This window comes from Moschus berezovskii, chromosome 7, assembly GCF_049115385.1.
Source record: "Moschus berezovskii isolate FMDL1 chromosome 7, NW_MosBer_1.0, whole genome shotgun sequence".
Classification (NCBI taxonomy): Eukaryota; Metazoa; Chordata; class Mammalia; order Artiodactyla; family Moschidae; genus Moschus; species Moschus berezovskii.
The window spans coordinates 53,104,747-53,128,878 of NC_142466.1; the positions used below are offsets into that span (position 1 = coordinate 53,104,747).

At 40.4% G+C, this 24,132-nt stretch overlaps 1 protein-coding gene across 1 annotated transcript in view; it reads left to right on the top strand.

Moving 5' to 3' along the window:
* Positions 1 to 22,111, top strand: part of CFAP95 (cilia and flagella associated protein 95) — a 107,152-nt gene extending 85,041 nt beyond the window's left edge. The window contains exon 6 of the mRNA XM_055428369.2: positions 21,753 to 22,111. Coding sequence (XP_055284344.2) covers positions 21,753 to 21,944 — 192 coding nt within the window. The 3' untranslated portion in view covers positions 21,945 to 22,111. The remainder of the gene's footprint in view (positions 1 to 21,752) is intronic.
* Positions 22,112 to 24,132: the final 2,021 nt, after the last annotated feature.

Here is a 24,132-nt window from a genome sequence, read left to right on the forward strand (position 1 = left end):
TAATGTCTCTGCTTTTTAATATACTATCAAGGTTGGTCATAACTTTCCTTCCAAGGAGCAAGCGTCTTTTAATTTCATGGCTGCAATCAGCATCTGCAGTGATTTTGGAGCCCAAAAAAACAAAGTCTGACACTGTTTCCATTGTTTTTCCATCTATTTCCCATGAAGTGATGGGACCAGATGCCATGATCTTTGTTTTCTGAATGTTGAGCTTCAAGCCAACCTTTTCACTCTCCCCTTTCACTTTCATCAAGAGGCTTTTGAGTTCCTCTTCACTTTCTGCCATAAGGGTAGTGTCATCTGCATATCTGAGGTTATTGATATTTCTCCCAGCAATCTTGATTCCAGCTTGTGCTTCTTCCAGCCCAGCGTTCCTCATATAAAAGCACCATTTTAACCGTTTTTTAGTTTACAATTTAGTGGCACCAAGTACATTCACATTATTGTTATAGTCACTTTGAAAATTCTGATTTTAAAATAAATTAAAACACTTTTGTGGGAACTTTAAAATACTATGGACCTTAGACACTGGGCTTTCTGTGCCTCATGGCTGAGTGGGCCGAGCTTGGGTTTTCTTTCTGGTAGCTTAACACCTGCCTGATAGGGGCATCTAAAACTTGCCCAAACTGCTTGGTGTGTATTGATTTATAAATACTTTGAATATCATCCCAAACCAAGATTCACCTCAGCTAGGAGTCACATTGAGCACCATCAAGAGCCTTTTATTGTTCTATTAGGCTCAGAAATATGAAAGAAACTCCTTAAAGCCTGGAATTACCCTTAGTTTCCTGCTTCCCAGGAAGGGATGTCTAACAGGGGCTTTAAAAAGAAGATAAGGGAAAGAGTGACTTACTGAAAACCACCAATAGCTGGGTCAGAAAGTGAATCTAGAAGAGGCTGGGGTTTCTGTAGGAAACATTACCTGTCTGAACTAAATTAGCTTTCATTTCCACTTTTTAAGGCCTTCTGTTTGTATCTTTGCTCCATTCTGTGTCCCCATGATCTTCCATAATTCCAGTGTAGATAGTCTTTTTCTTTTTTCTTGTTCTTTTGTTGTTATTATTATTGTTTTAAAAACGTAATAGCATGAAAAGTTGTTCAGTGTAAATCTGGTCACACTGAATAATCATGTGTAAGCCTTTTAGTCTAGAATAGAGTGTAGTTTTGCCAAGCTTTCATCCAAAAAATTAAGGTTGAACTTTAATTAGGTAATGTTTCAGAGTCCATGATGTGTCTTCTTGATTTTTATTTTAGTACTACTTCACTTTGTACTGCATCTTAATATATCTACTATTTAATTTTCCCTTTTTTCTTCTGTTAAGGTTCTGACTCACTGTCTACTAAGAGAATAATCATGGCCATTTGCTGAATACTCTTGTTTATCTTATTATGTACTGTTGACTGAAATAAAATGAGAGAGAGGTTTAATTCTTCTGCAAAAGAGGTGTAGTGGCGAGGGAGTGGAATTGGAGAAGAAGGAAGAGAGGTCACATGGTTGTACCTAGTATTTTTTGATTGACCTCTAGGTGTTTCAAAATCCTGCTGCTAGTTAACCACAGAAACAGCCTTCTCTTACTTGGGTTCAGAAGGAGATGGTGGCCTTCCTTGATGTGTATTCATACCTGAAAGATCTCAATGTGTGTTGTACATATGTGTGCTGACCTTAAACATGTACATATGGCCATGATTTTGTAGCTTATAGGCAAATAATTCTGAATCTGAGTCTCATGGCATTCCCCCAGTGCTAAGAGACCACGTTTCCTAAAATGGACAGGAATGGGTGAATTTAATTCAGATGACTGTTATATCTACTACTGTGGGAAAGAGTCCTTTAGAAGAAATGAAGTAGCCCTCAAAGTCAACAAAAGAGTCTAAAATGCAGTACTTGGGTGCAAGCTAGAAAATGACAGAATGATCTCAGTTTATTTCCAAGACAAACCATTCAACATTACAGTAATCATCCAAGTCTATGCCCCAACCACAAATGCCACAGAAGCTAAAGTTGAATGGTTCTATGAAGAGCTACAAGATATTCTAGAACTAATGCTAAAAAGAGATGTCCTTTTCATCATAGGGAACTGGAATGCAAAAGCAGGAAGCCCAGATAACTTCCTGTAACTTGCAGTAACAGGCAAGTTTGGTCTTAAGGTACAAAATGAAGCAGGACAAAGGCTAACAGAGTTTTGTCAAGAGAGCACACTGGTCATAGCAAAAGCATCCTCTTCCAATGACACAAGAGATGACTCTACACATGGACATCACCAGATGGACAACACTGAAATCAGATTGATTATATTCCTTGCAGTCAAAGATGGAGAAACTCTATAAATCAGCAAAAACAAAACTTAGAGCTGACTATGGCTCAGATCATGAGCTTCTCATTGCAAAATTCAGGCTTGAATTGAAGAAAGTAGGGAAAATCACTAGGCCATTTGGGTATCAGTCAGTTCAGTTCAGTTCAGTCGCTCAGTCGTGTCCGACTCTTTGCGACCCCATGAATCACAGCACGCCAGGCCTCCCTGTCCATCACCAACTCCCGGGTGATGGGAGTTGGGTATGACCTAAGTCAAATCCCCTATGACAATAGAGTGGAGGTGATGAATAGATTCAAGGGATTATATCTGGTTGACAGAGTGCCTGAAGAACTATGGACAGAGGTTTGTAACATTGTATAGTAGGCTGTGATCAAAACCATCCCAAAGAAAAAGAAATGCAGTAAGGTAAAGTGGTTGTCTGAGGAGGCTTTCTAAATAGCTGAGAAAAGAAGAGAACTGAAAGGCAAGAGAGAAAGGAAGATACATGCAACTGAATGCAGAGTTCCATAGAGTAGCAAGGAGAGATAAGAAAGCCTTCCTCAGTGATCAATGCAAAGAAATAGAGGAAAACAATAGAATGGGAAAGACTAGAGATCTCTTCAAGAAAATTAGAGATACCAAGGGAACATTTCATGCAAAGATGGGCACAATAAAGGACAGAAATGGTATGGACCTAACAGAAGCAGAAGAGATCAAGAAGAGGTGGCAAGAATACACAGAAGAATTATACAAAAAAGATCTTCATGACCCAGATAACCATGAAGGTGTGGTCACTCATCTAGACCCACACATCCTGGAATGTGAAGCCAAGTGGGCCTGAGGATGCATTGCTACGAAACACAACTAGTGGAAGTGACAGAATTCCAGTTGAACTGTTTCAAATCCTGAAAGATGATGCTGTTAAACTGTTGCACTCAATATGCCAGCAAATTTGGAAAGCTCAGCAGTGACCATAGGACTGGAAAAGGTCAGTTTTCATTCCAATCGCAAAGAAGGGCAATGCCAAAGAATGTTCAAACTACTGCACAATTGTACTCATTTCACACACTAGCAAGGTAATGCTCAAAATCCTCCAAGCTAGGCTTCAATAGTACATGAACCGAGAACTTCCAGATGTACAAGCTGTATTTAGAAGAGGCAAACGAACCAGAGATCAAATTGCCAACATTCATTGGATCATAGAGAAAGCAAGGGAATTCCAGGAAAACATTTACTTCTGCTTCATTGACTATGCTATAAAGCCTTTGACTGTGTGGATCACAACAAATTGTGGAAAATTCTTAGAAATGGGAATACCAGATCACCTTACCTGTCTCCTGAGAAACCTGTATACAGGTTAAGAAGCAACAGTTAGAATCAGACAGGGAACAAAGGACTGGTTCAAAATTGGGGAAGGAGTATATCAAGGCTGTATATTTTGTAACCCTGCTTACTTAACTTCTATGCAGAGTACATCATGTGAAATGGCAGGCTGGATGAATCACAAGCTGGAATCACCATTGCTGGGAAAAATATCAATAACCTCAGGTATGCAGATGATACCACTCTAATGGCAGAAAGTGAAGAGGAACTAACAGGAGCTTCTTGATGAGGTTGAAAGAAGAGACTGAAAAAGCTGGCTTAAAATTCAACATTCAAAAAATTAAGATCATGACATCTGACCCCATCACTTCATGGCAAATATGTGTGTGTTGAGTCATGTCCGACTCTGTAACCCCATGGACTATAGCCCTCCAGGCTCCTCTGTCCCTAGGATTTCCCTGGAAAGAATGCTGGACTGCTGTTTCATACTCCAGGGGATCTTTCTGACCCAGGGATTGAACCTGTGTCTCTTACATACTCTACATTGACAGGTGGATTCTTTACCAACTGGGCTACCTGGGAAGCCAAATAGAAGGGGGGAAAGTGAAAGATTTTATTTTCTTGGGCTTCAAAATCACTGCAATGATTACTTCAGTCATGAAATTAAAGGACACTTGCTCCTTGGAAGGAACGTTTTGACAAAGAGCTTCCCTTGTAGCTCAGTTGGTAAAGACTCTGCCTGCAATGCAGGAGACCTGGATTCAATTCCTGGGTAAGGAAGATCCCCTGGAGAAGGAAATGGCAACCCACTCCAATATTGTTGCCTGTCGAATCCCATGGACAGAGGAGCCTGGCAGGCTACAGTTCATGGGGTCGCAAGAGTCAGACACGACTTAGCGACTGAACCACCACCAGACTACATATTAAAAAGCTGAGACATCACTTTCCTGACAGAAGTCCATATAGTCAAAGCTATCGTTTTTCCAGTAGTCATGCATGGATGTGAGGGTTGGGCTATAAAGAAGTCTGAGGGCCTAAGAATTGATGCTTTCTAATTGTGGTGTTGGAAAAGACTCTTGAGAATCCCTTGGATTGCAAGGAAATCAAACCAGTCAATCAACTCTTAAGGAAATCGATCCTGAATATTCATTGGGAGGACTGATGCTGAAAAGTGAAGCTCCAATACTTTGGCCACCTAATGCAAAGAGCTGACTAATTGGAAAAGACTCTGATGCTGGGAAAGATTGAAAGCAAAAGGAGAAGGGGCAACAGAAGATGAGATGGTTAGATGGCATCACCGACCCAATGGACATGAGTTTGAGCAGACTCCAGGAAATAGTCAAGGACAGGGAAGTCTGGCATGCTGTCGTCCATGTGGTCGAAAAGAGTTGGACTTGACTGCAGCTGAGCAACAACAAGTTTTAACCTTAGAATCACTTGGCAGTTGCTCATTTAGTTCCACAAGTCTTCCCCAGCTTCTCTCATTGATCTTTATTTAGATACAGAGATGGATAGACACATAGATAAGATGGAAAGATAGATAAGATATATAGATAATCTATCCCTCATATCTATCCTCTCTATCTCAACATTCAGAAAACTAAGATCATGGCATCTGGTCTCATCACTTCATGGCAAATAGATGTGGAAACAATGGAAACAGTGACATACTTTAGTTTTTTGGGCTCCAAAATCACTGCAGATGGTGACTGCAGCCATGAAATTAAAACACGCTTGCTCCTTGGAAGAAAAGCTATGATCAACCTAGACAGCATACTAAAAAGCAGAGACATTACTTTGCCAACAAAGGTCCATCTTGTCAAAGCTATGGTTTTTCCAGTAGTCATGTATGGATGTGAGATTTGGACTATAAAGAGAGCTGAGTGTTGAAGAATCTATGCTTTTGAAGTGTGATGTTGGAGAAGACTCTTGAGAGTCCCTTGGACTGCAAGGAGATCCAACCATTCAATCCTAAAAGAAATCAGTCCTGAATATTCATTGGAAAGACTGATGCTGAAGCTGAAACTCCAATACTTTGGCCACCTGATGCAAAGAACTGACTCATTAGAAAAGACCCTGATGCTGGGAAAGATTGAAGGTGGGAGGAGAAGGGGATGACAGAGGATGAGATGCTCGGGTGGCATCACCGACTCAATGGACATGATTTTGGGTAAACTCCAGTAGTTGGTGATAGACAGGGAAGCCTGGCATGCTGCAGTCCATGGGGTCACAAAGAGTTGGACACGACTGAGGGACTGAACTTCACTGAAAAGTCAGGTTATTTTTTGATATGACTATTCATATAGACCTCCATATTTTTCTTTGGGATGACCCTAACCCTAACTCATTAATGATATAGATGTTTATACTTATATTCACAGTCTACACTTCCTTGAACGTCCCATGACAAATTTTCTGTAGATGAATACCTTTATTTGTTATAAATGTTTCTCTTTTATAAAATTTTACCAAATAAAAATATATACTAAAGGTTTCTTAAATAGGTAATAAAAATATATCCAACTATTTGCATGTTCATTACAGCTGCATTTGCCAGTTACTCTTATTCAATCATTGAGGAAAAAAATATCCAATAGAAATGAAATCAATTTAAAATTAATGTAGGGAAATGAACAAAGGAATCTGTCTAAAATGCCTATGCCCTGTGATTCCCAGAGTCAGTAAAGTAATTTTGGCCGTAGGGAAAATGTTCTTTTTTCCCCACATCACTCTGTGTGTGTGCTTAGAAGACAGCCTTATTAGGGGAAGGTTTTCAGTCAAGTGCATGTAAATAGGGGAAAGGTGGATGAAACTGGAGCCTATTATACAGAGTGACGTAAGCCAGAAAGAAAAACACCAATACAGTATACTAACACATATATGTGGAATTTAGAAAGATGGTAATGATAACCCTGTATATGAGACAGCAAAAGAGACACAGGTGTATAGAACAGTCTTTGGGACTCTGTGGGAGAAGATGAGGGTGGGATGATTTGGGAGAATGGCATTGAAACATGTATATTATCATATGTGAAACGAATCACCAGTCCAGGCTTGACGCATGATACAGGATGCTCGGGGCTGGTGCACTGGGATGAACCAGAGGGATGGGATGGGGAGGGAGGTGGGAGGGGGGGTTCAAGATGGGGAACGCATGTACACCCGGGGCAGATTCATGTCAATGTATGGCAAAACCAACCAATATAATATTGTAAAATAATTAGCCTCCAATAAAAAAAAATAAAAAAAGAAAGAAATTAAACAAAATATCACAGAAATCTACTTTAATATCTCTTTTAATTCCATCCAATGTGACATTCGGACAAATAAGCTTGTTGCCCCCATACATTTTAAAGAGTAAATGGAGTACACCAAATGAGGATGCTTAAAGGCATGCTAGGGAAGAATGATCTTTGCTGTATGAATGCCAGGTGGCTAATAGCTATCTGTAATGGTGGACACAAGGTTAGTTCACAGTGACTGATTTGGGCAGGAAATGTAACCCGTTATGTATTTTTATGGATGAGCTCTCTAGATGAAGGAATTGAGACTGCTCTCAAATTATCTAGTGATATTAAATTAGGTGGAGTTATTGATATTCCAGAAGGCAGGCCTAAAACCGAAAATGACCTTGAGAAGTAAAACTATGAAAAATAAAAAGTCCTAAAAAAACAGGATGAAATCAAATAAGAATAAGTGAAACCACAGAAATGGGTAAGGACTGGGTATGTGGTTGACTAAGAAACAGCAATGTCATTTTATCCTGAAAAAATGGTTTGGAAGATAAATGTTGCTTAGAGGTTATGGGAATGAGTTGGGAAAGGGATGGGAATCTAAGAATTGGATACCCATCCTTTACTGCTACATTTTACTGATGTAAGTGGTAAAACCATATCTTATTTCCATTAAAACCATGTCTTTCACAATGAGGGAAGGTTGACTGGGCACTCAAGAGGACCCTTCTGTAATGTCCTAACCTGCTTTTCTATTATCTGTTAAAAAGAAGAAGGAAGAAAAAGAGAAGAAAAGGAAAAAGAAAACTTTATTAGCCTTAATGCAGATTTTCCGTACAGTGATTCCCTTGCTGGGTCCTTAGGAATTCCTGCTGCTACAGGGCCTGTTTGCCCTCTGTGCTTCTTTCTCTGACACTTTTTTTCCATCTTCTATCAGGATGTTTCAGTTTCCCCAACCATTCTCTGCAACAGCACACTCAAAGATGACAAGAGATTGATTCTTATTGTCGGTTGTGTTTTATCAGGTTTTGCCCTCTATGATGCTTCTTTGGAAGTGGATAGTCATTGGCTACCACTACATTCTTTGTATTCTTGGTGCCCTCCCTTTCCTCAGAATCTGTGGCTTTGCAATGCTCTCTCCATGCCCTTTTGTCTTTGTCTTTCATGGCTTCTTTATGAACCCAGCCATAAGTATACCCAAGAATTGGGTCCCAGAACCTGCTCCTCTCATTTTACATAATCTCAGAAAATTGATCCACTCCCATGGCTCTGTAACCATCACTGTTGAGGGGTAACTTATTTTTATATAATTTCAAACTTACAGGAAATTTATAAGACCAGCACAAGGAGTTCCCATATAATCTTTACCTAGAGTCACCAATTATTTACCATTTGAGAGTAGGTTGGAGACTTTGTGCCTCTTTACCTATAATTAATTCAATGTGCATTTCTTATAACAGACACATAGCCATGGTAAAGTTTTCAGCCTCACAGAAAATTGATACAGGATAATTATGCAAGCCAGAGTCCATATTCAAATATAATCATGGTCCTAGTGATATTTTTTATTGCTATTTTACCTAATCAATTATCACTGCTGTGCGTAGGGCACTGACTTCTCTCTAGGACACCTGTCCAACAGCATTACCTTTCAAATAAGCATTTTGTACTGATGTCATCTCTAATTAAAAATGTCTGAGAAGTAACTCATCATTTCCCCCCTTAAACAAGTCCTCCTCATCTCTGTGTCTTTTTAATTTTTTTTTAATGGTGTTGGAACTCTCCCAGCCATCCAGATTTGAAGGTATGAGCATCTTTGATTCTTTATTCCCAGTTAGGCTAGTAAGTCCTCTAAATTCTTCCTGTGATATGTCTCCTCTAGTACAGCTCTGCTTAAGCTGTTGTGCTCTGTTGCCCAGCCATTCCACACTTTAGACAAATTCTCAGTTACCCTCATCTATCCGGAAGACTGAGACAATTCAGTGATAGTCCTATCTTAAGAGTACTTTGTCAAAACTCGGGGTTTGTGTGGCACCAGAATAGTGGATCAGCCAATAATGTGAGATAATTAACAAATCTCTTTCTATATACAATTTCTGAACACTTCTTCCCAACCCACTTAATAGATGTTGAGTAATCATTTAGACATCTTTTTTTGGGTGTTAGTTCTAAAAGGTCTTGTAGGTCTTCATAGAACCGATTAACTTCGGCTTCTTCAGCATTACTCGTTGGGGCATAGGCCTGGATTACTGTAATATTGAATGGTTTGCCTTGGAAACGAACAGAAATCATCCTGTCATTTTTAAGATTGCATCCAAGTACTGCATTTTGGACTCTTTTGTTGACCATGATGGCTACTCCATTTCTTCTAAGGGATTCCTGCCCACAGTAGTAGATATAATGGTCGTCTGAGTTAAATTCACCCATTCCAGTCCATTTTAATTCACTGATTCCTAGAATGTCGACGTTCACTCTTGCCATCTCCTGTTTGACCACTTCCAATTTGCCTTGATTCATGGACCTAACATTCCAGGTTCCTATGCAATACTGCTCTTTACAGCACTGGACCTTGCTTCTATCACTGGTCACATCCACAACTGGGTATTGGTTTTGCTTTTGCTCCATCCCTTTATTCCTTCTATAGTTATTTCTCCACTGAGCTCCAGTAACATACTGGGCACCTACTGACCTGGGGAATTCCTCATTCAGTATCCTATCATTTTGCCCTTTGTTACTGTTCATGGGGTTCTCAAGGCAAGTATACTGAAGTGGTTTGCCATTCCCTTCTCCAGTGGACCACATTCGGCTGTGGTCCATGTGATCAGATTGGCTAGTTTCCTGTGATTATGATATCAGTCTGTCCGCCCTCTGGTGCCCCCTAGCAATACCTACCGTTAACACCCAAAAAAGATGTCCTTTTCATTATAGGGGACTGGAATGCAAAAGTAGGAAGTCAAGAAACACCTGGAGTAACTGGCAAATTTGGCCTTGGAGCACGGAATGAAGCAGGGCAAAGGCTAATAGAGTTTTGTCAAGAGAAGGCACTGGTCATAGCAAACACCCTCTTCCAACAACACAAGAGAAGACTCTACACATGGACATCACCAGATGGTCAACACCGAAATCAGATTGATTATATTCTTTGCAACCAAAGATGGAGAAGCTGTATACAGTTAGCGAAAACAAGACCAGGAGCTGACTGTGGCTCAGATCATGAACTCCTTATTGCGAAGTTCAGACTTAAATTGAAGAAAGTAGGGAAAACCACTAGACCATTCAGATATGACCTCAATCAAATCCCTTATGATTATACAGTGGAAGTGAGAAATAGATTTAAGGGACTAGATCTGATTGATAGAGTGCCTGATGAACTCTGGACGGAGGTTCGTGACATTGTACAGGAGACAGGGACCAAGACCATCCCCATGGAAAAGAAATGTAAAAGAGCGAAATGGCTGTATGAGGAGGCCTTACAAATAGCTGTGAAAAGAAGAGAGGCGAAAAGCAAAGGAGAAAAGGAAAGATATAAGCATCTGAATGCAGAGTTCCAAAGAATAGCAAGGAGAGATAAGAAAGCCTTTCTCAGTGATCAATGCAAAGAAATAGAGGAAAACAACAGAATAGGAAAAACAAGAGAGCTCTTCAAGAAAATTAGAGATTCCAAGGGAACATTTCATGCAAAGATGGGCTCGATAAAGGACAGAAATGGTATGGACCTAACAGAAGCAGAAGATATTAAAAAGAGGTGGCAGGAATACACAGAAGAACTGTACAAAAAAGATCTTCATGACCAAGATAGTCACGATGACGTGATCACTGACCTAGAGCCAGACATCTTGGAATGTGAAGTCAAGTGGGTCTTAGAAAGCATCACTACGAACAAAGCTAGTGGAGGTGATGGAATTCCAGTTGAGCTATTTCAAGTCTTGAAAGATGATGCTGTGAAAGTGCTGCACTCAATATGCCAGCAGATTTGGAAAACTCAGCAGTGGCCACAGGACTGGAAGAGGTCAATCTTCCTTCCAATCCCAAAGAAAGGCAATGCCAAAGAATGCTCAAACTACCGCACAGTTTCACTCATCTCACACGCTAGTAAAGTCATGCTCAAAATTCTCCAAGCCAGGCTTCAGCAGTATATAAACCGTGAACTCCCAGATGTTCAAGCAGGTTTTAGAAAAGGCAGAGGCACCAGAGATCAAATTGCCAACATCCGCTGGATCATGGAGAAAGCAAGAGAGTTTCAGAAAAACATCTATTTCTGCTTTATTGACTATGCCAAAGCCTTTGACTGTGTGGATCACAATAAACTGTGGAACATTCTGAAAGAGATGGGAATCCCAGACCACCTGACCTGCCTCTTGAGAAACCTGTATGCAGGTCAGGAAGCAACTGTTAGAACTGGACATGGAACAACAGACTGGTTCCAAATAGGAAAAGGTGTACGTCAAGGTTGTATATTGTCACCTTGCTTATTTAACTTATATGCAGAGTACATCATGAGGAACGCTGGGCTGGAAGAAGCACAAGCTGGAATCAAGATTGCCGGGAGAAATATCAATAACCTCAGATATGCAGATGACACTACCCTTATGGCAGAAAGTGAAGAGGAACTCAAAAGCCTCTTGATGAAAGTGAAAGAGGAGAGTGAAAGGGTTGGCTTGAAGCTCAACATTCAGAAAACAAAGATCATGGCATCTGGTCCCATCACTTCATGGGAAATAGATGGAAAAACAGTGGAAACAGTGTCAGACTTTGTTTTTTTGGGCTCCAAAATCACTGCAGATGCTGATTGCAGCCATGAAATTAAAAGACGCTTGCTCCTTGGAAGGAAAGTTATGACCAACCTTGATAGTATATTAAAAAGCAGAGACATTACTTTGCCAACCAAGGTCCGTCTAGTCAAGGCAATGGTTTTTCCCGTGGTCATGTATGGATGTGAGAGTTGGACTGTGAAGAAGGCTGATCGCCGAAGAATTGATGCTTTTGAACTGTGGTGTTGGAGAAGACTCTTGAGAGTCCCTTATACTGCAAGGAGATCCAACCAGTCCATTCTAGAGGAGATCAATCCTGGATGTTCATTGGAGGGACTGATGCTAAAGCTGAAACTGCAATACTTTGGCCACCTCATGCGACGAGTTGACTCTCTGGAAAAGACTCTGATGCTGGGAAAGGTTGGGGGCGGGAGGAGAAGGGGACGACGGAGAATGAGATGGCTGGATGGCATCACCGACTCTGTGGACATGAGTTTGAGTGTACTCCGGGAGTTGGTGATGGACAGGGAGGCCTGGCGTGCTGTGATTCATGGGGTCGCGGAGAGTCGGACACGACTGAGCGACTGAACTGAACTGAACTGAATCATTTAGATGTTATGTTAGGGTGTTGAAACGCTAATAATTGTCCGCAATTCACATATGCAGAAGTATGTCTAACTGATCACTGGCCCTCTTACTAAGCCCATCACCAGTGGGAAAACACTAAATCTCAATCAACATAAAGCTTAGTCTGATTCCATGATTTAAATAGCTCCTATAAGAAAATTTAATCTTTCTTGAAAAAAAAAAAACTCACTTTCTCAGAGATCCTCTCCCACTTCCAATGTGTAGAAAAGAACTGAGAATGTTATCTGTGAAAAGGTCTGCTTATAAGGTTGGACTTTGGTTGGCATGTAGAGATAAGAATTCCCTAATAAAAGTAGCTCACAGTGTCTAAACTGTTGGCACAAACAATGTGCCTTATGATGAACACTTGTTTTCCTTCTAGGAGTCTGGAATTTTGGTAAATGCTAAGCAGAGGGTGCCTATGTGACCAGCCCCTAAGAAAAATCTTGGCTTTGGAGTCTCTAATGAGCTTCCCCTGTAGATAGCATCTCATACCTCATGGCTGGAGGGAATGAGTGCATCCGGTATGACTCACTGGGAGAAGGTTCTTGGTCTCAGAATTTCATACCTGTTTTTTTCTTGACTTTAGCCTATGTGCCTTTTCCCTTTGCTCACTTTGCTTTGAATCAACATGCTGTAATCAAGCATAGCCACATGTGTGCATGCATGTGCTCAGTTATGTCTGACTCTGAGACCCACAGACTGTAACCTGCCAGGCTCTTCTGTCCATGGGATTTTCCAGGCAAGAATACTGGAGTGGGTTGCCATTTCCTACTGCAGGGGATCTTTCCTGACCCAGGGATCAAACCCATGTCTCTTGCGTCTCCTTCATCGGCAGGCAGATTCTTTACAACTAGTGCTACCTGGGAAGCCCTAATCATAGTTACAAGTACAACTATATGTTGAGTTTCATGAGTCCTCTGAGCAAGTCACTGAATCTAGTGGTGGTCTTGGGAACCCCAACACACTCTACTTTTCTCCCTGTGGCAAATTGCTCACTTTTCTCCCTGTGGCAAATTGCTATTTTCCCAAAATGGTTGCCACATGTGCTGCCACGGCACATGCTCTTACAGTGTGATTTTGACACTCTTCATATTGAGAGGTAGAGTCCATGTTCAGTTCAGTTCAGTTCAGCTCAGTCGTGTCCGACTCTTTGCCACACCATGAATCACAGCACGCCAGGCCTCCCTGTCCATCACCAACTCCCGGAGTTCTCTCAAACTCATGTCCATCGAGTCGGTGATGCCATCCAGCCATCTCATTCTCTGTCGTCCCCTTCTCCTCCCACCCCCAATCCTTCCCAGCATCAGAGTCTTTTCCAGTGAGTCAACTCATCGCATGAGGTGGCCAAAGTATTAGAGTTTCAGCTTTAGCATCAGTCCTTCCAATGAACACCCAGGATTGCAATCTGGTTGAACTGTGACTATGATGCAAGTGATGCTATATGATTTCTGGAGGAGCTGTTTAAAAGCCATGCAGCTTCCTCCTGTTCTCTTTGTGCCGTCCTTATTCTTAGAACCCAGTCACCGTGCTATGAGGAAGCCCCCGCAGGCACAAAGAGTTGTTGTGTAGCTGTTGCATCAACATCTAGCCTCTGGGATGATATCCCAAGTCTACCTGGTTGCTCTTTTTCTTACAGGTATAAGTGGCTCTAGTCTGTGAGTGTGTTAACTCTCAGTCTTTTCCTATTTCCCACTCTTTTTCTCTGGGCTTGTTTGGAGCCCTCATGGCTTGTCTGAGATGACTCAACTTCATTTCCACTTCCAGAGATATTGTTGACCCCATAGAAGCCTTCTGTGATTCCCATTCAAACCTAGCTTCAGTGCTCAGCTCTGCAGCTAACAGTTTAATCCTCTCTCCAGACTTGCAACTACTTTCAGGGTCTTGTTTGTGCCACAGAATACCAAACATGCCTCAGGACTGATGATTCTCAAGCCTCCCTCTGCCTGACCTGGCTGACTCACTGGTTTGGGTTTGGCTTTGCCCCAGGCAAATGAAAGAAGAGCATGAGAGGTGGTCTGTTTAAATATCTCATGAGAAATGAGGGCCAGGAGACCCCTATGCCTTTCTGCCATTATTCTCATGTATCTAATGTACTTCTCTCTGTCCATATCAATGAGATCCTATCTGGTTTAAATCTGTGCTACAAGCTCAGTTGTGTCTAACTCTTTTGAGACCCCATAGACTGTAGCCCACCAGGCTCTTCTGTCCATGGGATTCTCCAGGCAAGAATATTGGAGTGGGTTGCCATTTCCTCCTCCAAGGGATCTTCCTGACCCAGGGATCGAACCCACGTCTCCTGTGTCTCCTACATTGGCAGGCGGATTCTTTACCACTGAGCAACCAGGGAAGCTTATGAAACTATGTAAAGTGTTAGTTGCTCAGTCATGTACAACTCTTTGTGATCCCATGGGCTATAGCCTGCCAAGCTCCTCTGTCCATGGAATTCCCCAGGCAAGAATACTAGAATGGGTTGCCATTTCTTTCTCCAGAGAATCTTCTCAACCCAGAGATTGAACCCGGGTCTCCTGTATTGCAGACAGATTCTTTACTGTCTGAGCCACCAGGGAAGACCTGATTTAAGTCTAGGGGTGGAAAAATTGGGAAATACACCAACTATTTCTCCTGTCCTGCTTTGCTTTTCCCTCATTTTCATCTTCCTACAATGCCCCAAACTTCTTCTGTATTTTCCTACTCTCTATTCCAACTCTTGTTTAAGGCTTTATGCAAAGAATGTTTCCTCTCCATGCTTGGAGAAATCTATGATTTGAATCTTCCAGGTGTGGTCATTTATATTCTAAAATTCTCAAGAGTGTGCATTGGATTGCAAGGCTGTTGTCTTTAGGAAAAACTGTATTTTGCATTGGAAGGTGATATTACTTTGCTCTTTGTCATTTTTTTCTAAAACAAATTTTGATTACCCCTTGGGAAAATTGGTGGTTACATACAATGAAAACAGAAAACTACTAATAATTTTGAAATGATTACTCCCTCCCTATATATTTTGTTTCAGAGGTAGACCAAATTACTTGCTTGTCCAAAACTCCCAGCATCTCAATTTGGCCTTGGGTATGAGCTGCAGTCAATATAAAAGGTCCTTTGATGTAGGACCTTCTTGGTTGGTGAAGCTGCTTTTTGTATTCTATTTGGTGCTTTTTGTACTAAACTTTGAAAAACATACTTTATTCTGCTTTCTTACAGTAATTATACCCTCATGGTTCTTAATAGTTTGTTCTTATTTTTGAAAGCCTTCTTTTTCACCTGTTCCATGTTTGCATCCTTCTAATTCCTGAGTGTATGCTTAGGCAGAAATTTACTGCTTGCTTTTTCTCCTACTTTTTTATATATTCCCATCTCTGTTGGTTTTGACCCGTTTCCTTGCTCTCTCAGTACCTCAGTATTCCAATATTGCAGATTATTCAGGTATATATTAAATAGGATGCTTTTAGTAGGTTGTATAAAAACCAACTCAAACTAGATCAGACAGTAAAAGTAATGCATTGGCCCATATATTTTTCTAAAGTCTGGCTTCAGGAAAGGATTAATACAGCAATGTCATCATACTTTTTACTGACTCGCATATCTGTTTTTTTATGGTATTGGTTTCATGCTATACTGATTGTAGGCAGGCTGCCAACAGCCACCTGGGCTAGCTGCTTTCTTATTTATATCCAGTAGTGAGAAAAGAATGTTTTCTTCCCCAAACTCTTGAACAAAAGTCTCAGGCTTTAAGCTGTTTGGACAAACTGAAGTCACATGCCTAACACTGAACTAATCATTGTCATTGAGAGTGGAGTGAGATTATCCTGATTGTCTTAGGCCAGTTAGATTCTGCCCCTAGACCTGCTGCTGCTGCTGCTAAGTCGCGTCAGTCATGTTGGACTCTGTGTGACCCCACAGATGGCAGCCCACCAGGCTCCTCTGTCCCTCGGATTCTCCAGGCAAGAACACTGGAGTGGGTTGCCATTTCCTTCTCCAATGCATGAAAGTGAAAAGTGAAAGTGAAGTCACTCAGTCGTGTCCGACTCTTAGCGACCCCATGGACTGTAGCCTACCAGGCTTCTCCGTCCATGGGATTTCCCAGGCAAGAGTACTGGAGTGCCATTGCCTTCTCCAGCCCCTAGACCTAGAGGGGGCTTAATCTACTTCTACTCACATTGCACGGCTGCTGCTTAATGGGAAATGAGAAAAGTGGATTCAGGGTGAACTGGAGTCACCTCTTAAAGTTTGCATGAAATGAGTATGTTCATGTTTTCCCAACTCAGTGTTCACTTCCGACTTCACTTGAAATCATCCATGGTAGGAGTATAGACAACAAAGAAATTGTCAAATATTACAGATCAGTTGTGTGGGGTTTTTTTGGGTGGGGAGGTTGGTTTATCAATGCATCTCTGATCATGGGAAGCATTCAGTTTTATGTGTGTTAACAGGCAACCAACATTCTCTTAATTCGTTTTCCTAACTTCAGCATTGTTCACCCCTTCTTATCCACTTGTAAAAAATAATGGCCTTACTGAGATATAATTTACTGAGATTTAATTCACATGCCATAAGTTTCACCCTTTTAAAATGTACAATTCAGTGATTTTTAAAAATATATCTCCAGTATCATACAGTCATCACCGCAGTCAATTTCAGAACATTTTCATCATTCCCCAAAGAAACCGCATACCCAGTGTACCAGTCAGGTTTCTCTGCAGAAACAAACCAAAGCTGAAATCCTAGGAAAACCAGTGCTTGAGAACCAGAAGCACCAAAGAGCAGGATAAAATCAACATCTCAGCTCGAGCAATCAAGCAAAATGGGCCAATTCTTATTTTCTCTGCCTTTCTCTTCTATTCAGGTCCTCAACGGATTTGGATGATGCCTACCCACATTGGGGAAGGCAAACTACCTTATTGAGTCCATCAATTTAAATGCTAATTTCATCTGGATACAACCCACAAATAATGTTTAGCTACATATCTTGGTGCCTTTTGATCCAATCACACTCATCAGTATTCACTCCTCATTCCTTGCCCTCCACCATCTTCTGGCAAAGCAACTTTCTATCTTTGTGGACTTGCCTATTTTGTCATTTCATATAAGGAATCATACAATCTGGCTTTGTCTTAGTTTCATTCAATTAGCATAATATTTCCAAGGTTCATCTATGCTATAGAACTACCAGTATTTTATTCCTTTTTTGGCCACATATATTATTTCATTGTGTGAATAGACCACTTGTTTATTCATCCATGAGTTAATGACATGTAAGTTGTTAAGATCCATTTCTAATCATAGCTCTGGGATCCGGTCCTTTTCATCTTCAGTCTTTAGCACCTTCTGCTGCCAGAATACTTGTCCTTAAACATCACATTTATTCTTATCATTCATCTCATCAAATGTATCATTCTCTCTGCCTAGGAGATGCTAAAGGAAGGTGTTGACTTCCATGTGAAGCTCTCCTCAGTTCCGCTGCAACAGGGGTAGGAATGAGGAGATCCTGCTTCCTACTTAGAGAGCAGTTTGGCAAGTGATGCTCTAATCTCATTTAAAAGATCTCTCAGTTCAGTTCAGTTCAGTTGCTCAGTCGTGTCCGACTCTTTGCGACCCCATGAATCACAGCACGCCAGGCCTCCCTGTCCATCACCAACTCCCGGAGTTCACTCAAACTCATGTCCATCGAGTTGGTGATGCCATCCAGCCATCTCATTCTCTGTCGTCCCCTTCTCCTCCCACCCCCAATCCCTCCCAGCATCAGACTCTTTTCCAGTGAGTCAACTCTTCGCATGAGGTGGCCAAAGTATTGGAGTTTCAGCTTTACCATCAGTCCTTCCAATGAACACCCAGGATTGATCTCATTGAGAATGGACTGGTTGGATCTCCTTGCAGTACAAGGGACTCTCAAGAGTCTTCTCCAGCACCACAGTTCAAAAGCATCAATTCTTCGGCGATCAGCTTTCTTCACAGTCCAACTCTCACATCCATACATGACCACGGGAAAAACCATAGCCTTGACTAAACAGACCTTTGTTGGCAAAGTAATGTCTCTGCTTTACCTGACCCAAAACAAACAAACAAACAAACCTCAAAGAAATAGAACCCCAACAACACAAAGCAAAAGCCCAAAACTATATAGAAAGTGACATGGATATTATGTAGCTTTCAGATTTTATTGTTTATATTTTTTATCTTTGAATTATTAAGAATTTCATGAATGTGCCAGTGCAATAAATGTGTCTTACAAGCAGACAGCTTGAAGCCCTGGCTGAATCACTGGCATTCTTTAGATTCTCCCCTGAGATTTTAAGCAAATGATATTTTCTTGCATGTAAAGTGGGAGTAATAATTCCTACTTCAGAGCCAGTTGTGGATTAAAAGTTATACTCAACTACCATGTTCAGACCATAATCCGTTCCGTTCCGTTCCCTTGCTCACTTGTGTCCGACTCTATGCGACCCCATGGACTGTAGCCTACCAGGCTTCTCCAGGCAAGAATACTGGAGTGGGTTACCGTTTCCTTCTCCAGGGGATCTTCCCGACCCAGGGATCGAACCCGGGTCTCCCGCATTGGAGGCAGACGCTTTAACCTCTGAGCCACCAGGGAAGCCCTCAGACCATAATAGGCACTCAGTAAATAAACAGACACCATAATTATTATGCAGTTAGAATTTTCAATTGTTTTCAACAAAGCGTATCTAAGATTAGAACTATTTTGGTGTTCTTTCATTGTTTTAAAGTTTTAGTGAGTTAATTTCAATTTTGTCCTAGTGCTTTAAAATTAGTTTCAATTTAAAGCAGAAATTAGATAATCAGTACAGGGGCTTTATGTTTCTTGTTTGCCATTATCCTTAATGTAATCTGAGTGAATCAATATTTCCTTTGGGAAGTGGCAATGATAGAGGCTTGTTTTATTACGATAGAAGTTTCTATGAAGTACTCTAAGGATGTGTGTGTGCTAAGTCACTTCTGTTGTGTCCAACTTTGCGACCCTGTGAACTGCAGCCAGCCAGGTTCCTCAGTCCATGGGATTCTACAGGAAAGAATACTGGAGTGGGTTGCCATGCCTTCCTCCAGGGGACATTCCCAACCCAGGGATTGAACCCGTGTCTCTTAATTCTCAGGCAGGATTTTTACCACTAGCACCACCTGGGAAACCTGCTCTGAGGATAAATATCTTAAATATTATGCTGGGTTATACTGACGTACTTTCTCATAGGATGAATCTTCCAGCTTGGCATTTACTTGCAAGTATGACCTGATAGCTAAAAAGCCTCTTGATGAAAGTGAAAGACGAGAGTGAAAAGGTTGGCTTGAAGCTCAACATTCAGAAAACAAAGATCATGGCATCTGGTCCCATCACTTCATGGGAAATAGATGGAAAAACAGTGGAAACAGTGTCAGACTTTATTTTGGGGGGCTCCAAAATCACTGCAGATGCTGACTGCAGCCATGAAATTAAAAAACGCTTACTCCTTGGAAGGAAAGTTATGACCAACCTAGATAGTATATTAAAAAGCAGAGACATTACTTTGCCAACAAAGGTCCCTCTAGTCAAGGCTATGGTTTTTCCCGTGGTCATGTATGGATGTGAGAGTTGGACTGTGAAGAAAGCTGATCGCCGAAGGATCGATGCTTTTGAACTGTGGTGTTGGAGAAGACTCTTGAGAGTCCCTTGTACTGCAAGGAGATCCAACCAGTCCATTCTCAATGAGATCAATCCCGGGTGTTCATTGGAAGGACTGATGCTAAAGCTGAAAGTGTAATACTTTGGCCACCTCATGCGAAGAGTTCTCACTGGAAAAGACTCTGATGCTGGGAAATGTTGGGGGCAGGAGGAGAAGGGGACGACAGAGAATGAGATGGCTGGATGGCATCACCGACTCTGTGGACATGAGTTTGAGTGAACTCTGGGAGTTGGTGATGGACAGGGAGGCCTGGCGTGCTGTGATTCATGGAGTCACGGAGAGTTGGACACGACTGAGCGACTGAACTGAACTGAATGACCTGATAGCAGTTATTAAAATTATAACCCGCACAACAAAGGAAATTATAAGCAAGGCGAAAAGACAGCCTTCAGAATGGGAGAAAATAATAGCAAATGAAGCTACTGACAAAGAATTAATCTCAAAAATATACAAGCAACTCCTGCAGCTCAATTCCAGGAAAATAAATGACCCAATCAAAAAATGGGCCAAAGAACTAAACAGATATTTTTCCAAAGAAGACATACAGATGGCTAACAAACACATGAAAAGATGGTCAACATCATTCATTATCAGAGAAATGCAAATCAAAACCACGATGAGGTACCATTTCATGCCAGTCAGAATGGCTGCTGTCCAAAAGTCCACAAGCAATAAATGCTGGAGAAGGTGTGGAGAAAAGGGAACCCTCTTACACTGTTGGTGGGAATGCAAACTAGTACAGCCACTATGGAGAACAGTGTGGAGATTCCTTAAAAAACTGGAAACAGAACTGCCATATGACCCAGCAATCACACTCCTGGGCATACATACTGAGGAAACCAGAATAGAAAGAGACACGTGTACCCCAATGTTCATCGCAGCACTGTTTATAATAGCCAGGACATGGAAGCAACCTAGATGTCCATCAACAGACGAATGGATAAGAAAGGTGTGGTACATACACACAATGGAGTATTACTCAGCCATTAAAAAGAACACATTTGAATCAGTTCTAATGAGGTGGATGTAAGCCTATTATACAGAGTGAAGTAAGCCAGAAAGAAAAACACCAATACAGTATACTAACGCATATATATGGAATTTAGAAAGATGGTGAAGATAACCCTATATACGAGACAGCAAAAGAGACAAAGATGTATAGAACAGTCTTTTGGACTCTGTGGGAGAGGGCAAGGGTGGGATGATTTGGGAGAATGGTATTGAAACATGTATATTATCATATGTGAAACAAATCACTAGTCAAGGTTCAATGCATGATACAGGGTGCTTGGGGCTGGTGCACTGGGATGAACCAGAGGGATGGGATAGGGAGGGAGGTGGGAGGGGGGTTCAGGATAAGGAACACATGTACACCCAGGGTGCATTCATGTCAATACCACTACAATATTGTAAAGTAATTAGCCTCCAATTAAAATAAATTTATATTTTAAAAAAGACAAAAAATATATAACCCAAGATATTAGTCTTTGGAAAAATTATTTTAATGTAAAAGGTGTTAAATGGTAGTTAAATTGTAATTGTTTTTGTCTTGTGTAGAAATAGTTCTTTATGCTGTATATTTATGGTTTAGAAATTTTTGCACATATAATAATTTATAATTTTATAAATAAGACAATCATTAATTAGACTTATCATTCATAATTAGAAATGCTTATAAATGCAATAGACAAATACAAGAAGTGATTAGTAATTTGAGAGATTATATTAATCAATTGTTTGAAGATTAACCTTTGATCATAATAAGACTAACACATTAAAGATCAACTTTTGGAAATTATTCCTTTATACATTTTTCAGTCATTTAATATTAAAATTGTTTTTTCCCCTCCATAGGGTGATCCTTGTCAAGATGATGATTATTCAATTGTCCACAGAAAATGCCGTTCTCAGTTCACAGATCTAGATGGTTCCAAAAGATTTGGCATCAACACTTGGCATGACGAGAGTGGGATTTATGCTAATTCATATGTAAAACGAAAACTCTACCCACTAACAGGTGGCCCTATTACTCCCTTTTTAAAATAATGTATGGAATCAGAGTCTGTAACTAATGAAATGTAGTGGATGTAACAGCTGATGATTTTCTATCCTAATAAATACAATGGAAACTTTACAATACATTCCTTTAACACAAAATCTTATTTTCTACACCAGTGTGTATATCCTTTTTTTCATAAGCTACTCTGATATTTCCAAAGACAGAGCGACTTCACTTTCTCTTTTCACTTTCACACATTGGAGAAGGAAATGGCAACCCACTCCAGTGTTCTTGCCTGGAGAATCCCGGGGACGGGGGACCCTGGTGGGCTTCTGTCTATGGGGTCACACAGAGTCGGACACGACTGAAGTGACGCAGCAGCAGCAGCAGCATGTTTATCATTGAAGGTATGTAACAAATTCTAGATAGTACTTGCAGGAGTTTTATTTAATTGTACTTTATTTTATTGACTGGATTTATTTTATTGAATACATTTTATTAGGAAAAATACATAAAGCTAACACAGTAAAGCTCTTGATTGCTTAGGGTGTGTCTGACTTGAAAAAATGAGGTAATTTCCAGTTTTAAGTGAATAAAAATTTAGGTGGTGCTCAAATTCCACACGAAACTGAAATTGTTGAAATTTGAGCAACGCTGGCCCTATGATGGTGTTGAATGTGTGTGCATGTGTATTGAGGGGGAGTGCGTCTGTTTACAGACTTTAACATATCTGTGGTGGCTAGCTGCACTATGGAGTATCATTTCAGCATGGTATTTTTCCTTCTTTAATATTTAAGGAATTTTTTTTCCTTTTTTCCCTTATTTAATATTTAAGGAATATTTTCCTTATTTAATATAACACCTCTTGATTGTATGGCGTAACAGTCACGCAGACAGAATCTTAGTGAAACTTTAATAAGAGTTTAATGGAAAATCCAATCATCTGGTGTTAGATTTAGAAGAAATCTTAGCAGTTGTTTTGACTTACACTTCCATTTTACAGATGAGCAGAGACAAAGTTTCAACTAGCTTTCCCAGGGTTGCATAAATAGCAGATTCTAGTTGAACTTTGAGGTGCATTTGAACTTTCATTTTTTCTGAGGAAGGGTTTATTTATTTGGTCAGCCTAAGCTAAATTCATGCGACGAGTTGACTCACTGGAAAAGTCTCTGATGATGGGAAAGGTTGGGGGTGGGAGGAGAAGGGGATGACCGAGAATGAGATGGCTGGATGGCATCACCGACTCTGTGGACATGAGTTTGAGTGAACCCCGGGAGTTGGTGATGGACAGGGAGGCCTGGCGTGCTGTGATTCATGGGGTCTCAAAGAGTCGGACACGACTGAGCGACTGAACTGAACTGAACTGGACTGAAGCTAAATTTACTCTCATTATTTTTCTTTAAAAAAAAGAAATTCATGAAATAGTATTTCATGACAAATATTAATGTGATTAGCAAAATACAAGTGAGAACATAAGTCTTGTGAATAGGGAAATGAAAATAAAGAAAATGTGGCAAGGAAGCATTCACCAGCAGAGTTTTACTGTATTTTCTTGCTGCTTCAGTATCTGTAAGTATACACAAATATGTATGTATAAAATGTATATTATATATGAATATGTAATATTAATTCTTTATGTAGTACCTATTCTAGTGATTACCTTTCCTTCTATAAACTACAAATTCAAGTTTAATCACTCTGAACATTCATTAACATCTAGGATGGACAGCTGTTTGAAGTACGCATATCTGTATGTCAAGCTACTTATAATTTGTTTTTCTTTTGGTAAGGGAAAAGTCTCAATGGCCATACTGACCTTTGAACTTGCCATTTACTTAGAATAAAAAATTCACCTTCTTTAGCAGGAATTCTATATTGTCACAATAATTAGCATTACATTTTACATAAATAATGGGTCTGTCATGAGGGATCAATTTAGAAATCAGTTTTTGTTTGATTAGGAGAAAAATAAGGGGTATTTATTGTATTTAAACTAGTTGAATAAAATGATGCATTGAAAAAATTAAAGATTATTTAGATTTTTCAGGAGTAATTATTTTGTGTTGATTTGGATTTCTTTAGATAACTGCTTTAATGGTTCACTCACCAGTATCAGAGACTGTTAAAAACAATAAAAGCTGAAACTCAGATATTGTTAGAGAATGTCTTCTTTAGGAAATGCCTGCACTATCTTCTAATGGTTCTACATATATACTTTGAAATACTCCACCTGAG